The sequence below is a fragment of the Annulohypoxylon truncatum genome, assembly GCF_022578515.1.
Source record: "Annulohypoxylon truncatum strain CBS 140777 unplaced genomic scaffold F4807scaffold_1, whole genome shotgun sequence".
NCBI lineage: Eukaryota > Fungi > Ascomycota > Sordariomycetes > Xylariales > Hypoxylaceae > Annulohypoxylon > Annulohypoxylon truncatum.
In genome coordinates this window covers 987,234-1,011,410 of record NW_025953787.1, presented here as the reverse complement: position 1 = coordinate 1,011,410, position 24,177 = coordinate 987,234, and the positions used below count along the sequence as shown (strand labels likewise).

Here is a 24,177-nt window from a genome sequence, read left to right as displayed (position 1 = left end):
CACCGCGCGTGCGTAAACTCAGGGATTATTGTGCCACCGAAGGTGGCCTCCCGTTCCTTGTGTTCAACTTCAACCTCTTATTTCACTACAAATATTCAGGTGACGTCGATGCAACCTGGTTCATTCAATCCGTCTTGAAACGCGTTTCTAATAGCTAACTTTTTGTAATGTATATCGCCGATTCAGGCCTTATACAATTGATTGAAGAAGGCAGCTATGATTTGGCGAGGGATTTAAGGTTGCACGGACCATGAGCCAGAGGGATACCTGAATTTGTACGTGGATTTGTATGGCGAAACGTGTACCGATCCGGGCCGGACCTTCGTTTTCCCGCTCCGAAGATAATCTATTTAATACGTCAATATATATACCGTGATATGTACATCTACAACACTTTAAAGGGCATGTGGTGTAACTGGTACCCCTCTGGGTCTCACTTTCCGGCCCCCAGAGTTGTCGGTTCGAATCCGACCGCGTCCAATTTCCTTTTTCTCCTGATTTCTTTTTCTAACATCAGCGCACACACACCTCCCCCCCCGGTTACCTGACATAGGTATTCCAGGTACGTGGGTAATAATAGACTAAGCCGAGCCTGAGCAAAAGCGGCGAATGCGCCATTCCTAATTCGTCGAAAGACAGCCTGGAGGGTCCATGTAAAACTTGTAACCAACTTTCTAGACTGTTAACTTCTAGGTTTAAGCTACGAATTGTTAGTCAACTCGCTCTATTTGAAGACATCGAGCACTGTTCTCTTAAGCTAATATACCATCATCATTTGTCTGATAATTACCCCAGTTCATATTTGGCACTCTAATGTCGAAGCGGAATAATTCTTGAATCTAAACAAAAGACAGGACCAAGGAGACTCGATTCACTTCTAAACCATTGCGATACACATCTGCCGACGCTTTTCAGACACGGAAACTATTATCACCACCTTTACTTATCAAGCGCACAATCAACCTCCTACTGCTCTCTAGCACTTAACAGAAGCATACCTTCAAAGCCGCAGACCACCACACAAACAAGATGATCAGGTCAACACAGATAGCCCGTCTGGGCGACGGTGTGTAGTATCTCTAGGCGGCATATCAAATCTAAGTCCAATCTAATAGCAATGAAATAGGCTTAATGCTTTGCGCATCCGTAGACGATGAACAAGTATGCACCGAGCACCCCTTTTTTTAGGAGAGATCCTTCTCTATCCGAATCTACGATTTGACCAATGGACCTAAACATTGTCTTATACTAACAATCCCGTCACCGGCAGACAGAGTCATCCCTCAGCGAAGTAAAATCACAAACGAAGATCATACTACGACGACTAAACCACAATTCCGAACCCCAAGCCAGCATCGAGAGCGGCAACTACACATTACAGTATGCGCCGCCCCTGAACACCTAAGCACACCCTCCCCTCTGCACACTTACTCTCCTCCCCACCATACATACCCATCGCTAACCAACTTTTCGCCCCAGCTACCTGATCTCCAACGACGTAGTCTACATCTGCATCAGCGAGCGGTCGTACCCGCGCAAGCTAGCCTTCACCTACCTCTCCGACCTCTCCTTCGAATTCGCGCAGTCGTACGGCCCGCAGCTGACCTCGCCCTCGCTGCGGCCGTACGCCTTCATGGAGTTCGACACCTTCATCGGCCGCACCAAGGCGCTGTACGCCGACGCGCGCGCGGCGCAGAACCTCGACCGCCTCAACGACGAGCTGCGCGACGTCACCAAGGTCATGACCAAGAACATCGAGGACCTGCTCTACCGCGGCGACAGCCTCGACAAGATGGGCGAGATGAGCTCCCGCCTGCGCGACGACAGCCGCAAGTACCGCAAGGCCGCCGTCAAGATCAACTGGGACCTGCTCGTCAAGCAGTACGCCCCCATCGGCGTCTTCGTGCTGATCGTCCTGGTCTTTGTTTGGTTGCGCTTCTTTTGATCTCGGCGTTTGGGCTGCTGCTTTTGGAACCGGGGTTTGGTGGTGGTGATAAAGGGGGAAATCGACGGGTTGTCCGTCGAGAGTACGAGCGACGAGCTCATGAATGTACAGACATTACCGATTGACATGAATATACCTAATCACGCAGAAAGCAAACGTGGTCGATCTTGATGGATGTGTACGATTTGGACTGGCATAGAAAGCATTTGCAGAGGCGTCAAGCATGTAAGGAGACATTGGTAATTGAGCTCCCTTAATAAGCGTATACTCGATAGCCCGATTATATTTGAGGATCTATCCAAAACCTTCAATGCTCTACTCGATAAATGCTTGATCGAAATTTGTTGAAAAGCGCGTACATACCTACGCAAACGTGTTTAGTTAGATGCCACGAGACCGCTCTCGGTTCTCGATCCTGGGCCCCTGAACGCCTTTGCTTTCTGACCCGTAGTCGACGAACAACAGATAGCCTCCCAAACGATCAATCTACGACCTTCTCTCTAAACGCCTAACATGATAAGCAGTGCGCAGCCCAGATTCTCTTTTCTTTTCAGCTCGCTTTTTCATATACCGCCCCCCCTAGCTCTTTTCGCTTTCCATGATTGCTCTTCCCCCTTACATAACCCCACAACTTGACGTGTCCGGAACTATAGAAGCATGACTCCACTCAAGATGTTCCTGAAACGCCTTCATGTTCTCGAGCCCGCGGTCATCCTGCGTATACCGCACGCGGTCCATATCGTCATCACCTTGTTCCTCGTAGTAGTATTCGTCGCACTGCGGGCATAGGATCCGGCATTGGAACTCACCTACTTCGGGGGGTAGGTGATTTGCGATAGCTACCGGAGCGAACACAACAGTCTTGGCCTCACCGGTCGACAGGGCTATCCCACGAGCCTGCCAATTTGCGATAGCGGGGCTAACATCGTCACTATCACCGCCGGGGGCATCTGTATTTGCATTGTTACTTTGTGTTGAGGACGGGGTCGGCGTCGTGCTCGTCGAGGAATTTGGAGCATTGGTATTCGTATTATGCGTAGGCAACGTCTGCGTCCGCACCGGGGGTTGGAGCAACCGCGTGGTAGGCATGGCGCGCATGTCTTCCCAGACTAGGAACCCATCGCAGAAATCACACACGAACGCAACATCCCGCTCGCCAAATCTCTCGAATCGCCCTGTTTGTGCGCATATCTCCCTTTCCTCCTCAACTCTCACGTCCCTCCGCGCTTGCACACGGTATACCTGCAGCGCGCCCAGGCATCGTGTTCTCTCACTACCGGTGGCGGAGTCGACTTGCTGTGCCGCGTGTATTCGGCGGGCGGCGCGGCACTGAGCTCTATGTAGATCACGGCGTAGTTCGAGAGTTTCGAGGGCCCAGGAAGGGTCGATAGTAGTACCGCTGCGCACCCAATCTTTGAAGGTTTGCATGTGTAGCTCGAAGCGCGTGCAGAGAATTCGAAGGTCTTCGAGGGACTCGTCTGTTACGGTTCGTAAAGAGAAGATATTAGGATTGGGCTTCTTGGGTCAACTTCTCTATCAGGGTGGCGGATGGGGGCAGAGAATAGATATTTTCAAGCTAGGAAGTAATGGTAGGAGGAAGTAGGGAAGCGAGAGAGTAATAGATGGGAGAGGCGTACTTATGCGATCATTCTCATAGTAGAAACGGCCATTGACAAGAGTAGGTAATTCCTGAAAGTCCTTCTTGGCCTCATCGAGAGTCTCCTCTAATAAGCGCAACTGCTCGAACTCGTCAGACCCCCAAGCCCGCTTGTCGGCGAACATCAAGATGCGCAGGCCATCATTAAGCGAGTTTGCAATGACGGCTAGCAGCGAGCCAACGGTCTCGTGGCTCATATCCTGTTTTGTTTTGTCCTCTTCCCTCCAGATTCGACGGGATAAGTTGGATAATGAGAGATAGGGGCAGTCGATCGCACGTGCGAGAGTATGTATCCGTAATTTTGTTCGTCGTTGTGCTGCATCACCACCTCCTCCTCCCCCAACTCCTCTGATATGATGAGTGGGCGAAAAGAAGGGAAAGTGGAAAAGATTCCGGAAAAGAAGATTAGAAATCCTTCGCGGTTGAAAGGTTATTCCCGAGTTTGCTCTTGCAGGTGCGTGTTGCAGAAAGTCGAAACTTAATACGTAAGTGTCGTCAAGCTAAGCTCCAGTTGGGACCCTCCTACCCAGCTAGACTAGGTAGACGTTTCCAAGTTTATGCCGATGACCTAGTACCGATGAAGCATAGAGCAGGGCATATGATAAGATACCGTTATCAATTAAACATGGGACTTGGAATGGAAAGCACATGTCATGATATATAAGAGAAAAAGCAAGCCTGCTGTTCCATCACCTCAATTATATTAGGGTGGCCATTGATCATCCTTTTTATAGAAACCGGGTTAAAATGGCTGTAAGTGAAACACAGAGCTGTAAAAATTGGCAAAACGCCTTGTCATCCAAACTTGCGACGTGTACGACCGGCATGGAGCAAGAGATTGAAAGACCTACATATCTCGTACATAAGGCCGGTAATCATTATATCTTAGCGCAAAAGTGAACCGGGGATGCCAAGTAAATCGTTAGCTATTTAGGGCTGAAATATTGGGTAAGTGGTTCACCTCGGTTCCAGACCGCCGGTGATTGGAGACGATGCGACCTTAAGCTGTCTCTCAGCCCATACAAATCTTTATATAACACGGTTAACTCGGAATAGATTAATACGGAAAAGGCTATATTGATGCCGTAGACATCTCTGTGTTAACTAGTCATGCCTAGGTACATAACCTGAAAAGGTGTGAGGACCTGAGTGTAGGTACATCCATGCCACCATCTCTCATTAATCTCTTATCTACTTTCTCTTTTTCGCAGCACCCGTGTCAGCGCCACTAGACTTTGCGGCCCCTTCAACCTTCTCCGTGACGGATTCAGCATCCAGTAAAGGCTTGGGCTCTGCTTTGGTCTCTTCAGGCTCGTCGTCACCGCCTTGTCCAAACTCATTGACACGAGTGTAGTCAATTCTGTACGCCCAACGCTGGTACAGATAGATGAAAAAGATAATATCGTCTCGGAATGTAGCCAAACGATATAACAACGGCATTTTAATGGTGAACGCGAAAAGGTCGTCGATGAAGGTGTTTAAGAACTTGTAAATCATGGCCTTTCCCGGCATATGGGCCACACTCTTGAGGCGGTAGTTGATGTAAAGTGAAGGCACCATCATCAAGAAGCCGTAGGCATAGACCGATCCTACGAGGGTAGTGAGTATATACGAGTACCACGACTTGTGCGATTCGTAGAGAAGAGACCAGACGGCATATGCAATGACCAGAGGCACACCAGCGAAGTACATGTATTTGAACGCAATTTCGTCGTATTCTTTGGTCTTTTCCTCGGTCTCGCTGAGTTGATACTTATCTTCAAACGCTATCCGATACGGTATGAAAGATCCCGGCGGTGCTGGTCGCAGCCTGACATTGACAATGGTGGTGATCTTCCAGAACTCGATGAGGATGCCGATACCTTGAGAACCAAGAATCATCCAACTCGTGTTCTGGGAGTTGTCGATCAGGTAGAGGAAGATGACGGTTTGCATGAAGACATTGGCCAAGATCGAACGGACCGAAATGCCAACATTATCCTTCTTTTTGCGGTAATGGGCGATGTCGGATCCGAACGCGAGCATCTCGAGAAGCATATGCGCAACACTCACAGCGGCTGTCACGCCGAGGAGGTAGGGATTCGTATCCAGGAACATCTCCTTAACCATCTCAATCTCACTTCCATCACCACCACCTGGGATGGGGCCGCCATAAGCGGCTTGGAGAGCCTGTTGCTTAGAGTTGAAGTCAACGGAGGCTAGTATGTTGAATTTCCAATTCTTCATGTTGCTTAAATCAAGGCGTAGCGGGAGGGTCTTGACCGTTTCATTAAGCAAGGTCATATGACTCTTCATCTGCCAGAACGTATTGACGTACAAGACCGGATCTACAGTATATGTTAGCCCCTATATGAATGTGAAATAAGTAAGTACTTAGGTAGGCAAAGGGAAACATACAATACCAAGAGTTTTGACCGGAGCCATCGCGAGCACCCGTGGACTACAAAATATTAGTGATGTTTGTTGTATTTGGTATAATGAAGGCGAGACCCTACCTCTGGATGAATAAACTGTCGAATAGCCGGATGCGATTGGGGGTAGTTGACGATACCGGTGTCAGGAACAAAAGCCAAGCTGGTGTTGGGGTGATAATAATTTGCGATGATCGGACCAGTATTGTCGTCTTCGAGCTCTTCCTCTTCCACTTCTGGCCTATCTTCTAAGAGGTTGCGGGTTTTCGCTTCCTTTTTCTTAGGGATATACTGAGTTAGGGGATACACGAAGTGGAAGGCGGATGCGGGATCATATCCTGGCTCCTTAGGGTCAAGGTTCGAGCCTGTCAATCCGACATAAAAATGCCCCCATAGTGTCCCATTCTTTTGGACAGATGATGGCACGCTGAAGGTTGTCTCAGCAACTCGAGTATCAGTCGAGTTGCCCAATTTGAAACTCTTCTCGTTGAGAGCCACATACTCCTCCGGCACGCTAGAAATCTTGACGGGGACGAAGGATGACGAGAGTGTAACGACAATATCGAGGGAGCTATCGGTGGGCCACATGGGAGCTAGTCGCTGTGGAATTGGGTTCCACACGGCACCCTCGTCGAGGCTGCTGGGACGAAGTTGGTAGGCAGGTATGTCGCCAGTATTTGCAGGAACCTGAACAACATTTCCAGAAGCATCCTGGGTCGTGGCCGTCTGCGCATTGTTGCCGCCTGTGAATTGCTTCATCAACATTTGCATACCGAACCATAAAGCTAGACCCTGGACAATCTTGTAAATCATTGACTACCCAAACAAAGAGACGTTAGCTTCAGCTCCAAGTCGTTGTCATGAACGCATTAAACTAAGAGGCTCTGTGACGCGTCGACTTACACCTTGCTCTTCACGAGCGTCCCCCGGAGGGACTGCATTGTCTTCCGGCATCTCTACTGACGATGAGGTCAGCCCGTAATACCGAATGCCGACTCAAGAGATTGCAATGACGAGTTGTCAAAGCGTGGGTTGCCTTGGGTCGAAACCAGACTGATTGAGGTCGTGATGAGTCTGGCAGGAATTTGGTAAGTAATACGTCGCCTGGAGAAAATAGAATATAGTGTACCTAGTACATGTGCTGATAAGATTTGTGTAGCTGGAGGTACCGAGATCCTGGTCTGTAAAGTTCTAACCAGCTCTTGGTTGGTCGTAGAACCCTTCCGACAGCGGGGAGACCGGCGAATCATAGGCCGACGATGGTGCACGACATTGGCCTGTACCTAGCGGGACCGTCGTTGGGGGATAGTGACATACCACCTAAACTTTACTACTTGTAGGTGCGCTTAGGTAGGTACAACTTATGGAACCTATGGAATCCAAAGGTTCTTGCCTTACTTTCGCAGCTTGGTAAGCCACTTTAAGCCATTTTTGGGTCAGCTGGCAAGGGGATATCCAATGATCTTTCACCATTTTCCTTCATCATTGCCAGAATTCATTGCCACGCTGCAATGACTCGAGACAACTACCTAACTTTTAAAACTAGTTGGTTACGAAAAACCCAAGACATTTTTCGTCTATAATACAATGTAGCAACACACCGGCCCGGTTTACAATTGGTCCCCCGGTAAATGCAGATGCATCGAAGATGATCTCTAATAGAACGAATTGTTGAGCTCGCGAACTCCTTATTTTCGACCCGGATACGTCATTGGTGAGATCGATTCGAGTGACTCCAGTCTAAAGCAGAAAAAATTGTGTTGAAAAGAAGGGCAGCAAAAATGCTTCAACGCCCAAGTCCCACCCTGACACCCTGACTTAGATTCATGATGCCGCTTCCCGCCACACACAAGCTACTCCTCTTCACTCTTCCATACTTTTCCCTTGGTGTTTGCAAGTTCCTGGATTTCTGCGGGTGACTCGACACACCACATTCCTCCCGAAACAACCAACGCAGCCCATTACACATTACAGATTAGGTATATAATCTCGATATATTTCTACCAAGTTTCTTCTCCGGGTTCTTAAATAGAAGTCCCTTCGCTCTTCTCTCTTAGTAGCTTGACAATCCGGATTTATTTCGTTGCTTTTAGGCACGACATTGTTTGCTTCTCTACCACTATACCCGGGTAGTTAGTTGACTAGTAGTTACTAGTAGGGCATTCCAGTCCCTGAACAACTCCGGCCCAGCGGTTTCGCACTTTCTCTCTCTCGGTTTTCATTTTCGATACGCTCCATCTCTGGCGGACGCTACCTACGAAGCACACATCCGATATATCATGGCTTCCGGCCCGAACTCCAATGTGACGCTGGCCCAGGCCAAGATTTGCGTCTACTGCGGCTCTTCGCCAGGGAAGAACCCGGCCTATCTTAAAGCGGCACAGGAATTGGGCAAGCTCATGGCCAAGAACAACATCGCCTTAGGTATGCCTTACCCTTCTTCTATCCCTTCGTGATATATATTTAGGTTGTTCTGCTGTCCAATATATGGCTGATATCTATCATCCAGTTTACGGTGGTGGCACAGTGGGGTTGATGGGAGAAGTCGCCAAGACGATAGTATCCATATCAGGCCCCGATGCGGTGCATGGTATTATTCCTGAGGCACTCGTCAAATGGGAGCGTGATTCGACATATTCCGATAAAACAGACGCCAACGGTTATCACGTCCCGGAAGAACAGATCTATGGTCGAACGACGGTTGTCAAGGATATGCATACACGAAAATTGATGATGGCACGAGAGGTGATTGAGGGTGGGCCCGGAAGCGGCTTCATCGCGCTTCCAGGTGGCTACGGTACGATGGAGGAACTGCTCGAGACGGCAACATGGAATCAACTAGGCATCCACAGCAAGGGCGTCTGCTTACTGAATATCAATGGGTTTTACAACGGCCTTACAGAATGGATCAAGACGGCGGTGGACGAGGGCTTTGTAAAAGCAGGCAACGCCGATATCTTGGTTTCAGCAACCGATGCCGAAGGTGCGCTAAAGGCATTACGAGAGTACAAGGTCTCAGACGCGCGGTACGGCTTAGACTGGAGTAGCGAGTAAAGGGGACTATTACATTAGAATTATCACAGGTGCCATAGACAACAATGTATAGATAACTAGTGCAGAGTCGATCTGTGCTAGACGTACCAACTCCACCCGTGCAACGGAACGTAAAACTAGTGCTGTGTATTGTATGTTGTAGTCAGAGATGGATGCATATTGATAGATCGTGACTGGGAATACTATAGTAAATAGCCCATCATATCTACCAAGTTTTATCATATGGGTGTTACAAAAATCCATCTAGATAGGTGCCGTTTTAAGGTTGTCAACTGTCTAGATACTTCAACCATGAATCCCGTTTAGAACTCAATTGCTCTTACTTTTCGCATGTCAAGGAACGTGTGCAAAGGTAGGTAGGTAGGTAATTTCCACATATTCAATGTACATATTGACATACCTAGAATATGTAAGTTGACAGAGCCTTCTCACAATGTATTTCGGTCTAGCCAACACTACTTTAGGTTGAAGTCTAGAAAAAGTCTAAAGGAATCGGCAACAGCGATCCCTGATCCACTGTCCGTGCCCGGACTCGTTGCTCTATTTTAAGCTTATAATAAATACTCCGTACCGCAAGTACTTACCATTTACTTGTCAGCGGCAAACATCTTTCAAGATCGACTGTTACCCCTTGAGCAAATAACTGAAAATTCTTCTAAGTTGGGCTTATCATCCTCATCCTGCGAATGACGAATGAGAGATAAATACCTCTTTACACCATAATCTACTTAGTACATTAAGTTCTTATTCTTAGACAGAGAAGACTTCATCATGCACATCCAAGTCAGGGTTAAAACCTTTTCATAGCCACGAACGCCACGAATATGAATACCCCAAGAATTCTCTTTATTGATGCATACGACTCTTTTAGCAACAATATCGTTTCTCTTCTAACCACCACTCTAGATGCTCATGTTGACATCTTACCTATTGATCCGCCTCAGCTCAACCCGAAAGAGCCGAATTTTGCTCAGGAGTTGACTAACCTCCTGCGTCGTTACGATGCTGTTGTTTGCGGACCAGGACCCGGCTCACCGGAACTAGCCCAGGATGTGGGGCTCATGAGATATATATGGGATCTTGAGCCAGAACATCTAATTCCGGTGCTGGGTATATGCCTAGGGTTTCAGAGCCTAGTTGTGAGCTGTGGTGGTATTGTGAAGAAATTGAGAACTGGTCTACATGGCATGATTCGAGAAATCGACCATGCAACAGATCGGCCTAGTTTACACGAGGGGAATATCTTCTATGGTATTTCTCCTTTCAAGGCCACACTCTACCATAGTCTTCACGCGGATATAGGGCAGGACTCTATATCTGCGGAGAAGTGGGCGTGTTCCAAATGGGCATCACCAGCTCATCTCCCAGATGTAGTGCCCCTGGCGTGGGTCTATGAAGATCGAGGCGACTGTGTAGAGCGAATTCTCATGGCTATGAAGCATAGAGCAAAACCGTTCTGGGGCTTACAATACCATCCCGAATCGATATGTACTGAGCCCATTGGTCATCAGGTTATCAAGAATTGGTTCAACGAAGCAATGCGATGGAATGTCGGGAATAAACGCATAACGAGTTCGATACCCATTGCACTCGGGCCCATTACCGAGCTACCCAGATTCACCACAGGTAACCTTGGGGAAAGTATGGACTGTTCAGTATCCGACCTAAGCAATTCAGACTCGTGGATCAATAACAATGATGACCTAGCATCGTCGGGGATCGGCTACCACTACGGCTCAAGGACTCTAAATCTCCCCATTCATATCGAAGCTCCAGACGTCGTCGAGATACTGCAAGGTGATAAGAAGGATTTCATTATCCTAGACTCTGCAAGCGCGAAAGCGAACAGAATCGGGGCTGATGTTCGAGGGCGATACAGCATTATTGCCCTCGACGTAGGTGAAGCATTGAAGTTGGAATACAGAACAGGAGACAGGCATGTTATTTTACGCGGCCTAACTTCTCAACTATTCTCCCAAGAAGTCTCCGAAATGATCGATCTTGGTCCTGGACAAACCATATGGCAGCTATTAGCCGAATTCTGGGCTATGCGTAAAATGACAGTGGAGGACAATTCAAGCCCATTTGTTGGTGGTTTCATGGGATACACTACTTACGAGCTGGGCCTAGAGGGAATTGACGTCGAGTCGAACCAAGAGAGACTCCATAATCGGCCAGACCTCTGCTTTGCCTGGGTTACCAAAAGTATTGTCATAGACCACACAAAAGGCGCCATACGTCTACAATATCTATCGCCATCAGAATCTAAAGGGAGAAAATGGGCGGATTCCATCGCTGAGAAACTCCACACTTCGACAGCTTGGCTGGATGGACTTCGTGTGGATTTTAATAAGTGCGCACAACTAAGTCAACTGACGCCGCCGTCAACGCCGAAGTCTGCTCTTATAAAAGCATCCATACAAGTGCCAGATGCCGATGAATACGAGTCAAAAGTGAGAACTTGTCAGGATTATATCGCCTCAGGCGACTCGTACGAATTGTGCCTCACAGACCAGACGCACATCACGAGACCTAGAAGTCTTTCGACCACAGAGTCTTCCCGTCTAATCCCCCTAGAACCCGGTAAACCGCCGCAAAGCTCGTGGCAATTATATCGATCCCTACGCTCGCGTCAACCGGCTCCTTTCGGGTCGTATATCCGGCTCGGCGGTGCCACGCTGATAAGCAGCTCGCCGGAACGCTTCCTCGAATTTGGCGCGGATGGCCTATGCTCGATGCGTCCCATGAAGGGTACGGTCCGCAAGTCGCGCGCGGTCTCTACCCTCGAGCAAGCAGAGGCTATCCTCCACGTGCCTAAAGAAGAAGCAGAGAACTTGATGATCGTGGACCTGGTGCGCCACGACCTACACCGCGTGTGCGGGCCCGGCCGCGTCGAAGTCCCCAAGCTCAACATCGTCGAGGAGTACGCCAGCGTCTTCCAGATGATCAGCGTCGTCGAGGGCCGGCTGCCCGAGGACGGCTCGAAGACGGGGCTCGACGTGCTCGCGGCCAGCCTACCTCCCGGCAGCATGACGGGCGCTCCGAAGAAACGCAGCTGCGAGATCTTGCAAGAGATCGAGGGCGGACGGGAGCGCAGCTTGTACTCGGGCGTTGTGGGCTATATGGATGCCGCCGGGAAGGGCGACTGGAGCGTCACTATCCGCAGCTTGTTCCGTTGGGACGATGAGAGGGTTGAGGCCACGTCGGCGGATGCCGCCGCGAACCACCAGCCACTGGATCTCGAGGTCTGGCATATAGGTGCTGGGGGTGCGGTGACGGCCCTGAGTACGGCTGAGGGCGAGCGCGACGAGATGTTTACGAAGCTGAAGGGGCCGCTGGGCGTTTTTGATGATGAGGCGTGATGTGTGTTTGCGCATGTCCAGACACATGCGCAAGCTACTAGGTAGGCATATATGTGTATGTACCGTTTTATGAGCCTACGTTTTTTTCTCGAAAGGATCTGCGGTTATTAGGCACCTCTTATGTGGATTAGGATGGGTGTTCTTCAACGGAGCATTTATCGAAGGTAGATATGAATGGACGGATGTACAACTCAACGACAAAATATGGGAAAGGGGTACGGGCGGGAAAATCGCAGCTCATTCATCATAGAGTCGCATAGTAGAATAGGATACCACACGGCATTGCATGAAATCGAATCGTATTTTTCGTCCGGAAACTTTTGCTCTTTTTATTCAAGTACTACCTAGAAGGTAGTGCGGGCGGTGAATCATAAGCCATCTCTTCATTAGTCAATTTTTATTGACTACCTACTAACGTTGTCAATATAAGTTTGTCTCTGTTAGTTAGTTTAGTCTCCCTAGACTAGACTAGAGCTACACTTCTACAACTCATCTCGCTCATGGCTCTCATGGCTACCCTCAGTCCACCAGCTCAGATCATCTAGAGCCATTACCTTGACGACGAGACTGGTCCAACCTGTGAAGTGTTGAGTGCGCTGGCCCTTGCCGGTCTCGGGATTGTACTGTTCCCATGCAAAACCAGTCTCCTCCCAGCTGTCGTACACGGTCTCGACCACGTTCTTGCGCAGCTTGACATACAAGTCTTTGGCCTTTGAAGAGTAGGGGCCCGTGTTTAGGACGTAGTTCTGTAACGTTTGTTAGCGATAAAAAACTAAATTCCGAGGGGGAATATGGGATAATTTAGAGGGGAGGCTTACTCGAAGTTGGATAATGGCGAGGTAGTTCATGTTGATCCACACGGGGCTCCTCCAGTAGTTCTCATCCGTGCCGTAGAACTCAGACTTCTTGCTCAGACTCCTGATACCGTGGGGGCTGAAAAGCTCCTCTTCGTCTCCTAACAGGTCGAGAACTTTACCAAGTTTAGGGTCGTTGGGCTCTAGTAGGCCTAGCAAGAACGGGAATAGAGAGATGTAGCCCTTGTGACAAACCAAGGTGTGCTCCTCAAAGTCATCAATGGTGGCATCGCAGAAGGCGGCGGCGGACTCAGACCAGTGTAGATCTACCAGGTTGTGAGAGATACCGTCGAGGGCCTTGTTGTACTCCTGCACATCTTCGGGAAGACCGACAAAATCCGCAATCTTTGCTAGTACTTTAGCCGACAAACCCATCCAAGACATCAAGTCTACATGCAGCTCGCCGGGGTGAGGGGGTTGAGGTCGGGGATAATCGTCGAGACCGCTCGTGAGAATGTGCTGGACGGATCGTCCGCGCCACCTATAAGCCTCCTTCGTAGAATAGGCCTCTCGGTCATATCCCTTGATGTCGCCGAATTGGGTCTTCTTGAACCATAAGAATTGACGTCGGAGTAGAGGGTACAGACTGCGTAGGTACTCAATGCCCAATTCAGGGTTGTCCACATGAGCGCTCTCGAGGACGGTGTTGGGTGACAGATGTTCTTTACCCGTACTCTGGCTGCCGTTCGTCTTCATCAACTTCTCCGTGAAGACCTCAAGGACGAGATATAAGGTCGGAGGGTTGGCATAGTGAGGATACTGAACCTGGAACTCGGGAGGCACCTTGCTTCGGGCTTCGTCACCCAGGATCTGCTCTCGCGCAATCCAACCATCCTCGTCCATCAAGTTGTACCAGCTCTTCACAACTTCGAGGGTCAGGTCAATATCCCAATCAGCAATTGGGAGAAGGTGAAAGCCCTCATCCCACAGGAATCCACGGGGGAAGAAGGGACGAGATGGAATGCTAGAGAACAGCTCGTAAGGTCCCTCAAGCTGCTCCTGTCTGCGAGCGCGAGCTTCGGCAGTCTCCTCCCAGAAACCTTCATTCTCCTCATCATATTCGGGAGCATATGATCGATCAACGACATGCTTCCCGTAGAAGTATCCTATACCTCCCGCAAGGTTGGAGAGCATGCTTTGTCCAAATCTGCGGTACTTGTCGGCATTGAAGGGGGCCTGGGGAGCAAAGACATCCGCGAAGCGCTCATTGAATGATTCCGTTGTTGACTTGATCTCTCGGGTCAAATCCTCGCTTGTAGTTTCTGCGCCGGCAGAGCCACTCGAGAAGAGAATATCGAACTCGAAAGGTCCCTCGAACACCTTCTGGACAAGATGCATGTTTCCAGGGTTGGGCTTGTGTGCGAGCAGATAGACTTGCCAGGGTGGTGGTGCATTGTCAGCTCCGTATTCCGCAATAATCTCATCTACACCGGCCTTGAGTTGTTGGAATAATAGCTGCTTGGCCTGCCATAAGTGTTCCTCAGGAACGCTTAACGATTGCACGATAGTCTTCTCGAGGTCTCTTTTACCCGATATAGGATGAGCGCTGATGGGGTGCTCACCCTTACCCTTAGTAACGACTAACTTAAAGTCCCCAAGAGACTGGGATTTGCCCAAAAAGGTCACATCGCCTTCGAATCCGGTATCATCGCCATTGCCGACCTCAACGGTGTCACCGAGAGCCTCAGAGGCAACGTAGAATAAGACCGTAGTTTTGAGACCAAGGGGTGCATCATCTCGAGGCTCACCCTTGATCCGGGCTGCCCAGCTTCCACCGTGACCGCCACCGGGGATCTTGACAAATTCGGTGGTGATGTCGATTTTGTTCCCAGCATCGTGAATATGCTGGACACCACCTTTTCGAGTATCGTACTCATCCCAGCCATAACCAGCCATTCCCTCATTCTGCTCACATGTGTATCGGAAGCCTATTTGTTTAAATTAACAATGAACTCGAACGTTTATTTATTCACTGCATTGGGCTCATTTGTCTTACTGTTCTGAACATCGACATAGTTATCAACTTTTGCCCATAAAAGACCAGTCGTCACACTTTTTGGAATTCTAGGCCGAACCCCAAAATACAGGTTTGGACGATAAGGACCCCATAATAGGCTTTGGTTGTTCAGACGACCAATCTCGGCGTTGAGAACACCTTCACCTTGCGCCTCGCATACCGACAAGATAGGGAATAAGGAAATAAGAAGAAACGACAGCAACGCTGTTAATTGGCTTGGCAATGCCATAATGGCATCGAAGAAGTAGTGTCCTTTCTCTTCTTACGTATAAGAAGGAGCAAAGAGCAGATGATAAGGAAGTTTCTAAGAGTCTATTCGGACCAGCCTAAAGAGCCTAAGAAGAAGCTCGAGAAGCTTAAAAGTGAACACAGTTTTGGAAATTTGGAGGTTTGGAGAAGCTCCAATTGATTTTGACGTCAGGGTCCAACCCCCTACACCCTCTCGGCACTACGCGGTTGCATACGTGTTGCATACGCTATAAATTCAGGGCAACCCCACCAAAAAACCAGCTGTACTTGACAAACGCTTAAAGCAAACGTTTAGTCTGGTTAGCGTAGCTTTAATCGATAACCTTAATTGATATGCAGCATGGATGCCTTACATAACTTTCTTTCATTCTCAACCTGGACTGAATCACGGCTATTTTAACATCCAACACCTACATCGTCAACGAACTCGTAATCATACGCGCAGACCCAGCCAATCACTTTCCTCGACAAACCAAAATGGCCGACCAACCCCGTCGGCGTCGGAACCGCCCCGACAGCAAGCAGATGTGGGAAGAATCCGACCGTCGCGGCGGCGGCCGCCACGAGCCCAACAATGCGCGCGACAAACGAGACGACCGCGGCCGGGACCGGGACGAAGCTCCCCCTCCTCCTCCCCGCGAACGAGACAACCGCCGCTACCGCTCCAGATCCCGGTCTCCGCGGCGAGGAGGAGACCGGCGGGAGAAGAACCGCGACCGCCGCGACCGGGACCGCGAGCCCGACAGGGGCCGGCCGCGCGAGAGCGACGAGGCGCGGCCTAGGGCGGCGGACGAGCGGCGCGAGAAGAAGAAGAAGAACAAGGGAGACCGCCATCGCGACCGCGATGAGCCTGCTCCGAAGGGTACGTTTTTTCCTAGCGGCGATGCTTCGCGACGGGGGCAGAGAGAAGAAGATGCGTTTGGGTTTGGGCTTAGCGTTAACGATGAAGCAGGTCCGCCTCGAGATCGAAGTCCCCGACGCTCGGCGTCACCGGCTCGAAGCCCAGCCGCCCGGGTAGATCGCAGCGCGCATAACAACTCGCCGCTCCCGACGAGACCAAGACTCGGCAGTGGAAAAGCGGAATCGGGATCGGGATCCTCGCTGCAGTTCAAGGTCGGGGGAAAACACGATGACGATGCGAAACATGCGGGTAAGAGCGCGGTAGGAAGCAAATTCCACGATGCTAGAGGGTCTACCGAAGAGTCCGAGGATCGACGAAGACGGACCGAGACGCCGAACTCTTATCACGGGGAAGCCATGGATGAGGATGTCGATGAGGAGGATGTTGTCGTCGAGGACGACGGTCTGAGCGCCATGCAAGCGATGATGGGGTTCGGCGGATTTGGCACTACGAAGGGCACTCACATACCGGGCAACAATGCCGGTGCTGTGAGGAAGGAGAAGAAGACCGAATACCGACAATACATGAACCGTGTTGGTGGTTTCAACCGCCCGCTCAGTCCGACTCGGTAGTCGTACTGTGTACGGTTTTATCAATGTGTGTACGGCAAATCAGACTACGGAGCAGGGGACTTTCCTTGAAGGGGTTATAGGGCTTACATGGAACAGAGGTTAGGTGCTCTTAATTTAATGATTATCGCAACCCTTGTTGACGCGTTTTACTACTAGCGAATGAAAATCAGGCAAACCGTATCTGCGATTTGTACGCCTAGTCATCTGCTTTCTAGGCCTGCTAATTCTCATGAGTCTGCTAATTATCGTAGCAAGCCCGGTTATATCATGAGAAAAGAAGGCAGGTCACAATGCAGCCAACTATTCTACCCAGAGTTCTATCCAGGTTTATTGGTAGGACTTTATAAACCTAGGCACTCATGGTATAGTAGTCTGATTGAGGGACCTGGAGATAAAACCAGCTTGAGGTTTGGGTCCCTTAGCTAATCCCCTTATTTTTTTTTAGCAAGAGACGTATAAATCACATGGTCTTTATAAATGATAACAGCACTGGACCTATTCAGCTACCGAACATAGTTTCAACTGGCGAGATCCAACCTAAGGCTTCCGTTACACACATATCCATGAGCGCTCCATGATGGTTACTTTTATGTATTCACCTAAATATTCAGGCTATGTCTACCTCACATAACAGATAATCGCTGCTGGGTATGAAACCTTCCGCGGTATACTGAACGCCGTCGACGTTCTTGAGACCTTGGTGAAGGTTCTCTGTAATTTCGACGAGCATCAATTTGCTCGCTTGCACTAATCTTCATCCCGGTTGTCACGAATGGGAGTACCTTCACCAGTATGCTTAACTAGTCGCCAGGGGTTGGAATACCTTTGTTTTACATTGACCGTGGACATATTACTGTGTCGACGACTGTTCCACGGTTCCTCATGCCATCGTCACCATCACATTGGCTATACGGGAGCAACAACGAACCCCTTACTCGCCATGACCCGTTGCAGCAGGCGTGTCTGCAAGATATGCTAAAAGCGGGTAGGGGTACTCATGATGAAGGTAATTACCCGGCTCGTATCCCGCACAGGTCGTGCGCCTCTCTGTCTGTCTATTTTGATACTGGTTATGAGCAGTGAGGGCGACTAGACTTGTCGTCGTCTCATCACGCGTACCCTAGAATCTGCTCACCCAAACTCTTGTCCGCTTTCCATCCACGTGGTATTTATTTATTGGCAAATGTTGTTGCTGTTTGGAGGAAGTGGTGAAGAGTTTTTCGAAAATCCAGGAGGTGCGTTGCCTGGTTATTTCTATATCCTTCCGGATGTGATAGATTTATGAGGTAGATCCTTACTTGAAGGTTTACATCGGATTTATTTTTACCAGGTGGGTAATTTTGTGTCAAAAACAGTACTTCCTTCGTTTCAGTTATTCCCATGCTTTCTTCATCCCTGGTTCTATCTTGAGTTGTAAAAAGAATCTGGAATTTCCGGCTGCGCTTATGTATTTGTTTGACATATATATAAAGTTACCAAGTTAGATCTTAAGTTGTGTAGACAGCTCCATAGGAAACTGATGAAGATAGGTACCTAGCTATATATCTTCATCCATGGATGTGACTCAAGAGTCTAAATAGGCGTATTTATTCCTTGCACTCCCGAAAACGTTCCAATAACGCGTCACAAGCCCATACTTACCTGTGTTCCTTTATGACATATCACGTCCCCTTTGCCAACATTCTTGCTTGACATGAAGATCATGCTTAGTCACCAACCCCTGAGTCACATTGATAGCATTCACTACCTCTATCTTACCTGCTACCTTCTTTTAGCAAGACGTGCAATAAGTGCTGAAAGAGTAAAATCAACCATTTAGTCTTAATAACTCTAAGCTGTGGTTTTATGGCAATATATCCTAGGTCTACCCAATGACAAATATAGATCTAGGATTGCAAATCATCCTGACCACTTAACCCGTTGTATAAATTCAATCATTAGTACATGGGACAACCATAGGTTGTGACGAAGGTTTCAGAGGACAAATAATTTGTTGGATAGGACAATATTTGGTTTTCGGCTGAAAAAGTCTAATCCAGCCTCTGAGCAAACTTCAGCTCCTTCTTATCCGAAACGTCGAACACGGCCACGATCTCCTGCATGAAGGTATCACCGAGGATATAAGATCCGGTCTGACCAGATCCAATGCCGGATAGGCAGCGATTGGAGCCTTCGGCTGCTGTTTCGGGTAGGATCATGCTGCTTGGATGAGTGCGTACCGCCTTTCCGCCGATCACGATGTCAAGAGTTGGCGGTATGGCATCGCACTCTACACTCCACACCATGCTATCCTCCTGCTGACCAGGAGGCGTGTACGCGTTATTTATGGCCTCGGCAACGACACCAGGAAACAGATTAATCGTTGTACCTGAGTCTACTAAATGGTTCGGCAAGTTGGTTGCCGTCTGATTGATCGTGGTACTGTTCCAGGAGATAGAGTCAATTGCAATGTCGTAATAAAAGTAATCTGTCTTGCCAGAGGTTGTGGTTCCCTACGTTACGACATTAGTCACAACACATAAAGTTGATTTTAGTAATGCGAAGAGCCTGACCTGCAGAATGGGTACCGTGGTGTATTCTCCCGTCTTGACAGGAGGAACACCACCAAAGGCAATGAAAGACCGATTCTCGTCACGCGACATAGCGAAACTTAAGATAGGGTCGGCGACCTTGCTCGTCGCCATGGTTTCGACAAGTGGCGAGTAGTTCACGAGGTTGTCTATGCTATCATTACGAGGATCGTTGCCTGTGAATGCTGCTGTGAGTCCTCTTAAACCAAGGCCGAGAATACCACTCGATACACCGTCACCACCGAACGCTGCTACGTTCACAAGAGCAAATTGCTGCTTTGGAATAGTGACATTGGCCACGGTGATGCTTGAGAATGTGTGAGCTGAGGATATACTCGGATCAGATATCGTAGTTTTACATACTTTGCAAACCCCATGGGGCCATTCAAGTAGTCGCCGCTCAAATACGAGATATTCAGATTTTGATTGTCAATCTTGCCATCCGGGAAGTCCCCTTTAAATAAGGGGCCGAAATCACACTCTTCTTGAGGTACATCCTGCCCATAATAGGGGTTTAGACACTTGAATCCATCTGAAATAATCCAAGTGTCGCTACTCCCCGTGTCTGGTATCATGTAATATTGCTCTGAACCGAAGCCCACTTTCATGATATACTCAACCTGGTTGAGTTCGGCTCCCAAATTGTCGACACCTTCTGGGTCGTTTGGGTCATCAACGAGGTCATTCATAATGGCCTTGTTCTTTCGGTTCTGGCGAAGAATATCGAACGTCCGCGAGAGCCCCGGTTGCCGTCTGACTCTTGCAAGTGTGTGGAAGTTGTCTGTAATAGACAACCCGACTTGGGCTGCAAAGTTACGGGTTTGAAGCATGTTGTCGACGGGGATAGCAGCCCCAAGCCCAAGGGTCAAGCTGCCTACCAGGCATTGTAATATGAATCCGGCCATGCTGCACAAGTGAAAATCGGTTCTAATAAAGTAGGGACAAGAGCTGGATACTGCCACCTTAATGAACGCGGAAACTCCATAGAATGAGAGCAGCTCCACGAGGGAGCTATAGCATCTATTTGTACATTTTGTCTTCCTCTCTCAATATTACTCATGGGCGAGTATGTACCAACTGTACGGCGGAACATGGTAAATAGATTAGGCCAAGAGGGAGAGAACGCATGCTGTATATTAATGATACCCATTGGAATGCAGAGGCTGGTGTTATTCGCTAGACATGCTATGATGGGCATATCACATTGGCTCATGGTGCTAGGAGTACCGGAACGTCGTAGCCGCTGTAGAGCACGTATCTTGACGATCATTGACTTTTTCATATTATCTCAGTAAGCTTAGACTGAGATAGGAGGTTAGAAGCAGGGTCGGGTGGCATTGCACCGATTGTTCTGTGAGATCTTGAATATATTAAGCAATATAAAATGTTGGACGATGTAAGCTGAAATGGTTGTATTTGAAGGGTCCATTATATTGGGAGATCTGCCATGAGCCGAACCTGCCTGCTGTAAAGTAGTGGGGCCCGCTATAAGCCGCCTATGAAATCCCGCAATTAGGACTGCGGGGAGACCTAGCTGCTGCACCGATTACCACTCCAGGGCCGTTAAGGTTTCGGCACTGGAGATACTTCATCCATAGTACCTGCATGACGTTAGACGGCTTACTGATGTAGAAGTCACCCTCAAGTTTTACACGATAACTACGACCTGTAACTGAACCCGAGGATAGAGCTGGGCGATAATCGCTAATAATACCAGTAACATCAAAACTCTAGGCATTCTCAGCTATTATCCACCAAACAGAGCGGAGACATGCCGTCGTCCGCTCAGTCGCATGCCAGATCGCATGCCCTCCTGCTACTGCAGAAACTGCTCAATCTGCGGGATAGCGCCAGCCCGCTAACTCTGGTCCTCGACACCCTTGAGCAGAGCGCGAAGCCCCTGATCCGCGAGTTCTTGAGCAGAGCTAAGGTCCGTCTATTCACGAAATCTGAGGTTCATCTCACACCTGATTTCTTGTTTGAAATCCTTCATATAAATTCCATTCATTTTACTATGCTTTCTATTCCTCATCGAACTAGTAGTTCATACATACTACATAGCATATAAAAAAACTCTCAAAGCAAACACACAATGCAGTGAACACGAACACACACTAACCCTACCCCCCAGGCAACCAAAAGCAAAACCATCTTCCTCTCATTCTCCACCCTCAAAAAGCCCGCCGACGTCGACATATTCATCAAGGCGCGGGGCAAATCCCCCGAGACGCTCCGGGCCGAACTAACATCGCACTACCCATCGGGCACCGCCGGCCACGCGCACAAAGTTCTCGTCGTAATCGACGCTTTGAACCCGCTCGCGCAGACCATCCCCTCTTCCCTATCCCTCTTCCTCTCCAGCCTCGTCACGCCCCTCGTCTCCCTCGTCGGCGTCTACCACGCCGACGTCCCGCTCGTGCTCCCCCCTCCTGCTTCTAGTGGTAGTGTTAGCCCGTATAACGAGTACGAGCCGCACCCCCTGACCACCCTGAGCCACCTCGCCACCGCCGTCCTGCGCGTCGGCTCTTTGTACCAGGCCGTCGAGCGCCGGCGCGCCGAGAACCGGAGCTTGCCGGCGCCGGAGTGGGGGCTGGCCGAGGGGCGCGAGGGCGTGCTGATCGGGCTTGGGAGAGGCGGCGGTAGGAATGGAAGCGGAAGCGCAGACGGGGACGGGTTCGTGCTAGAGATGGAGATGCGGCGGCGGAGCGGGCGTTCCGTGGCCGAGAAGTTCGTTCTGGTGCCGCGGGCGGTGCAGGTCTCAGTGCCGGCACAGAATGCGAACGGGAACAGTAGAGGAGGGAAGATCGAGGCGTCGAGGCTGTATCTCCTGTCCGATCACCCCGCGTTCCGGGATCCGGGCGATGATGATCAAGGGGGCGCGGAGGGCGAGGGAGAGGAGATGGAGACTACGTTTAACCTCGGGCTGACGGAGAAGCAGAGGAGAGACAGGGAGGGAATAGTGCTGCCATACTTTGACGCCCAGAAAGACATCGGGGCGGGCGAGGGAGGTAGGATATTGTATGAGATGGGGCGGGAGGACGATTTCGACGACGAGGAAGACGAAATATAACGTATGTAAGAGAAAATAAAATAAAAACAGTACCGCCGCTTTTCGGCACTTCCCAAAAAAGTTTAAAGATGCCAAACGCTTTTTCCGATTTGTTTCGTGATTTATTTGTCGTCTATTGATACATCTAGATGGTGCCGCGACAATAGGCGCACCCGCCGAGTCCTTACGCCCGAGTGAAATGCAAGTAATTCATCTACCACATTATAAAGTCCACTTAGTCGGGTTTCTGTTTTATTTTGGTTATTTCCCCCCCTTTCTATTCTACTCGTCCACCTGCATACCCTCATTATCACCCGCCTCGCCACCGCCCTCGTTATCGTCCGCCACGCTGTTAATCCACTCCTTGACCTCGGCGCCGTCGTGCACCTTGAAGAACTCGAGCGCCTTCTTGCCGGGCTCCTTGAGGCCGACGACGCCGACGCTCGTGTTCTCGACGGTCAGCTCGCGGTCCTGGACCAGGGTCTCTTTCAGGGCCTTCAGGCCGTGGCGGATCAGCTCGTCGCGGCCGCAGTCGGCGAACTTGTCCAGGTTCTTCTCCAGGTAGGTGCGGGCCATCTGCGAGCGGGCGCCGATGGCGCACGCCAGCATCTCCTGCGTCAGGCCGCTCGGCTGGAACTCGAACAGGTGCGTGCCGGCCTCGTCGACGCCGGCGACGAGAAGGCCCACGCCGTAGGGCCGCTTGCCGTAGTGCTGCGTGTTGAGCTGCGCCTTGTCGCCGATCAGCGAGACTAGCGTCTCGAGCGGCATCGCCCGGTCGTACGTTAGCCGCTGCGAGAGGCACTGCTGCTTCATGAAGTTAGAGAGCACGCGGGCGTCCGACGTCAGGCCCGCGATCGCGAGGCCGACGTGCTCGTCGACGGCGAAGAGTTTCTTCTGGTACGAGGAGAGTTCTTCTGCGTTCCGCTAGGTGGGCGGGTATATATATGTCAGCTCTCATTTTCATTCCATTCTCGTCTGTTCTCTGCTCCGTTCCTGGAACTCTCGATGATGATAGGTAGGTGGGGTGTGGTGGTGTTCTCGTACCTTGATGGCGACTAGGACTGCGTGTGTCTTGCTGGTCAGGCCCACCACTACCGAACCCTGCTTCACGGCCTCAGCAGCATATTCGACCTGGAATATTCTCCCTTGCGGGGAGCTGTGAAGTTGGTCAGTTAGATATGGGTAACCAACCGACAAGGGTTATATCGTTTGGTGGTTCGTAGCTTACAATGTGACTGAATCGTTGTCGTAGTTGTTTCTGAACATATTGCTGATACGTTAAGCTTATGTCTTTTTGAATTATCGTGGGTTGGACGTGGACGTGGGCGTGGAGAGAGGGTATTCGGAAAGTTGGCTTGTATAGTGATTAATTGGGGGAGACGCAAGGCTGGACTGGCTGGGCTAGAGCTCTGAATTACCCAAGACGTAGTGTGGTTTAGCAACCGCAAGGCAGCTCAAGAGCTTCGTCGCACCTCCCATTTTGGACTAGCGTAGATGCCCCTAGCTCCGGGCTTAGGTAAACTTGCAGGGAGTGAC

General features: G+C 49.9%; 10 protein-coding genes and 1 non-coding gene across 11 annotated transcripts; 6 read left to right on the top strand and 5 right to left on the bottom strand.

The window, feature by feature from the left end:
- Positions 1-400: 400 nt before the first annotated feature.
- F4807DRAFT_t8 lies at positions 401-480 on the top strand. The gene has a single exon. It is a non-coding gene; the product is annotated as a tRNA-OTHER (tRNA).
- Positions 451-2,179, top strand: F4807DRAFT_404709 (snare-like protein). The gene is made up of 5 exons (XM_047996152.1): positions 451-709; positions 855-1,066; positions 1,127-1,161; positions 1,271-1,380; positions 1,480-2,179. Exons 2-5 carry the CDS (start codon positions 1,030-1,032, stop codon positions 1,943-1,945), a joined length of 648 nt encoding a protein of 215 aa, XP_047859354.1. The 5' UTR covers positions 451-709; positions 855-1,029; the 3' UTR covers positions 1,946-2,179.
- F4807DRAFT_404708 (uncharacterized protein) lies at positions 2,180-4,508 on the bottom strand. The gene is made up of 2 exons (XM_047996151.1): positions 3,583-4,508; positions 2,180-3,423 (listed from the first exon to the last, which is right to left on the bottom strand). Exons 1-2 carry the CDS (start codon positions 3,797-3,799, stop codon positions 2,561-2,563), a joined length of 1,080 nt encoding a protein of 359 aa, XP_047859353.1. The 5' UTR covers positions 3,800-4,508; the 3' UTR covers positions 2,180-2,560.
- A 40-nt stretch (positions 4,509-4,548) lies between these two features.
- On the bottom strand, positions 4,549-7,149 carry F4807DRAFT_404705 (cleft lip and palate transmembrane 1). The gene is made up of 4 exons (XM_047996150.1): positions 6,917-7,149; positions 6,098-6,829; positions 6,000-6,042; positions 4,549-5,929 (listed from the first exon to the last, which is right to left on the bottom strand). The coding sequence occupies exons 1-4, from the start codon at positions 6,965-6,967 to the stop codon at positions 4,794-4,796; spliced, it is 1,962 nt and encodes a 653-aa protein (XP_047859352.1). The 5' UTR covers positions 6,968-7,149; the 3' UTR covers positions 4,549-4,793.
- A 672-nt stretch (positions 7,150-7,821) lies between these two features.
- Positions 7,822-9,162, top strand: F4807DRAFT_9659 (uncharacterized protein). The gene is made up of 3 exons (XM_048003710.1): positions 7,822-7,992; positions 8,172-8,437; positions 8,523-9,162. Exons 2-3 carry the CDS (start codon positions 8,293-8,295, stop codon positions 9,065-9,067), a joined length of 690 nt encoding a protein of 229 aa, XP_047859351.1. The 5' UTR covers positions 7,822-7,992; positions 8,172-8,292; the 3' UTR covers positions 9,068-9,162.
- Positions 9,163-9,668: 506 nt separating this feature from the next.
- On the top strand, positions 9,669-12,736 carry F4807DRAFT_404700 (para-aminobenzoate synthase). Its single transcript, XM_047996149.1, has one exon. It carries the CDS (start codon positions 9,892-9,894, stop codon positions 12,427-12,429), a length of 2,538 nt encoding a protein of 845 aa, XP_047859350.1. The 5' UTR covers positions 9,669-9,891; the 3' UTR covers positions 12,430-12,736.
- F4807DRAFT_404699 (glycoside hydrolase family 63 protein) lies at positions 12,737-15,701 on the bottom strand. The gene is made up of 3 exons (XM_047996148.1): positions 15,280-15,701; positions 13,248-15,211; positions 12,737-13,175 (listed from the first exon to the last, which is right to left on the bottom strand). Exons 1-3 carry the CDS (start codon positions 15,527-15,529, stop codon positions 12,912-12,914), a joined length of 2,478 nt encoding a protein of 825 aa, XP_047859349.1. The 5' UTR covers positions 15,530-15,701; the 3' UTR covers positions 12,737-12,911.
- Positions 15,702-15,826: 125 nt separating this feature from the next.
- Positions 15,827-17,437, top strand: F4807DRAFT_9632 (uncharacterized protein). Its single transcript, XM_048003708.1, has 3 exons — positions 15,827-16,411; positions 16,502-17,120; positions 17,179-17,437. Exons 1-2 carry the CDS (start codon positions 16,027-16,029, stop codon positions 17,020-17,022), a joined length of 906 nt encoding a protein of 301 aa, XP_047859348.1. The 5' UTR covers positions 15,827-16,026; the 3' UTR covers positions 17,023-17,120; positions 17,179-17,437.
- A 1,387-nt stretch (positions 17,438-18,824) lies between these two features.
- F4807DRAFT_404693 (acid protease) lies at positions 18,825-21,014 on the bottom strand. The gene is made up of 3 exons (XM_047996147.1): positions 19,956-21,014; positions 19,575-19,899; positions 18,825-19,514 (listed from the first exon to the last, which is right to left on the bottom strand). Exons 1-3 carry the CDS (start codon positions 20,495-20,497, stop codon positions 19,053-19,055), a joined length of 1,329 nt encoding a protein of 442 aa, XP_047859347.1. The 5' UTR covers positions 20,498-21,014; the 3' UTR covers positions 18,825-19,052.
- Positions 21,015-21,145: 131 nt separating this feature from the next.
- F4807DRAFT_404692 (histone acetylation protein 2) lies at positions 21,146-22,720 on the top strand. The gene is made up of 2 exons (XM_047996146.1): positions 21,146-21,522; positions 21,724-22,720. The coding sequence occupies exons 1-2, from the start codon at positions 21,364-21,366 to the stop codon at positions 22,660-22,662; spliced, it is 1,098 nt and encodes a 365-aa protein (XP_047859346.1). The 5' UTR covers positions 21,146-21,363; the 3' UTR covers positions 22,663-22,720.
- On the bottom strand, positions 22,721-24,049 carry F4807DRAFT_404687 (N-terminal nucleophile aminohydrolase). Its single transcript, XM_047996145.1, has 3 exons — positions 23,870-24,049; positions 23,686-23,797; positions 22,721-23,565 (listed from the first exon to the last, which is right to left on the bottom strand). The coding sequence occupies exons 1-3, from the start codon at positions 23,905-23,907 to the stop codon at positions 22,924-22,926; spliced, it is 792 nt and encodes a 263-aa protein (XP_047859345.1). The 5' UTR covers positions 23,908-24,049; the 3' UTR covers positions 22,721-22,923.
- Between the last annotated feature and the right edge of the window lie 128 nt (positions 24,050-24,177).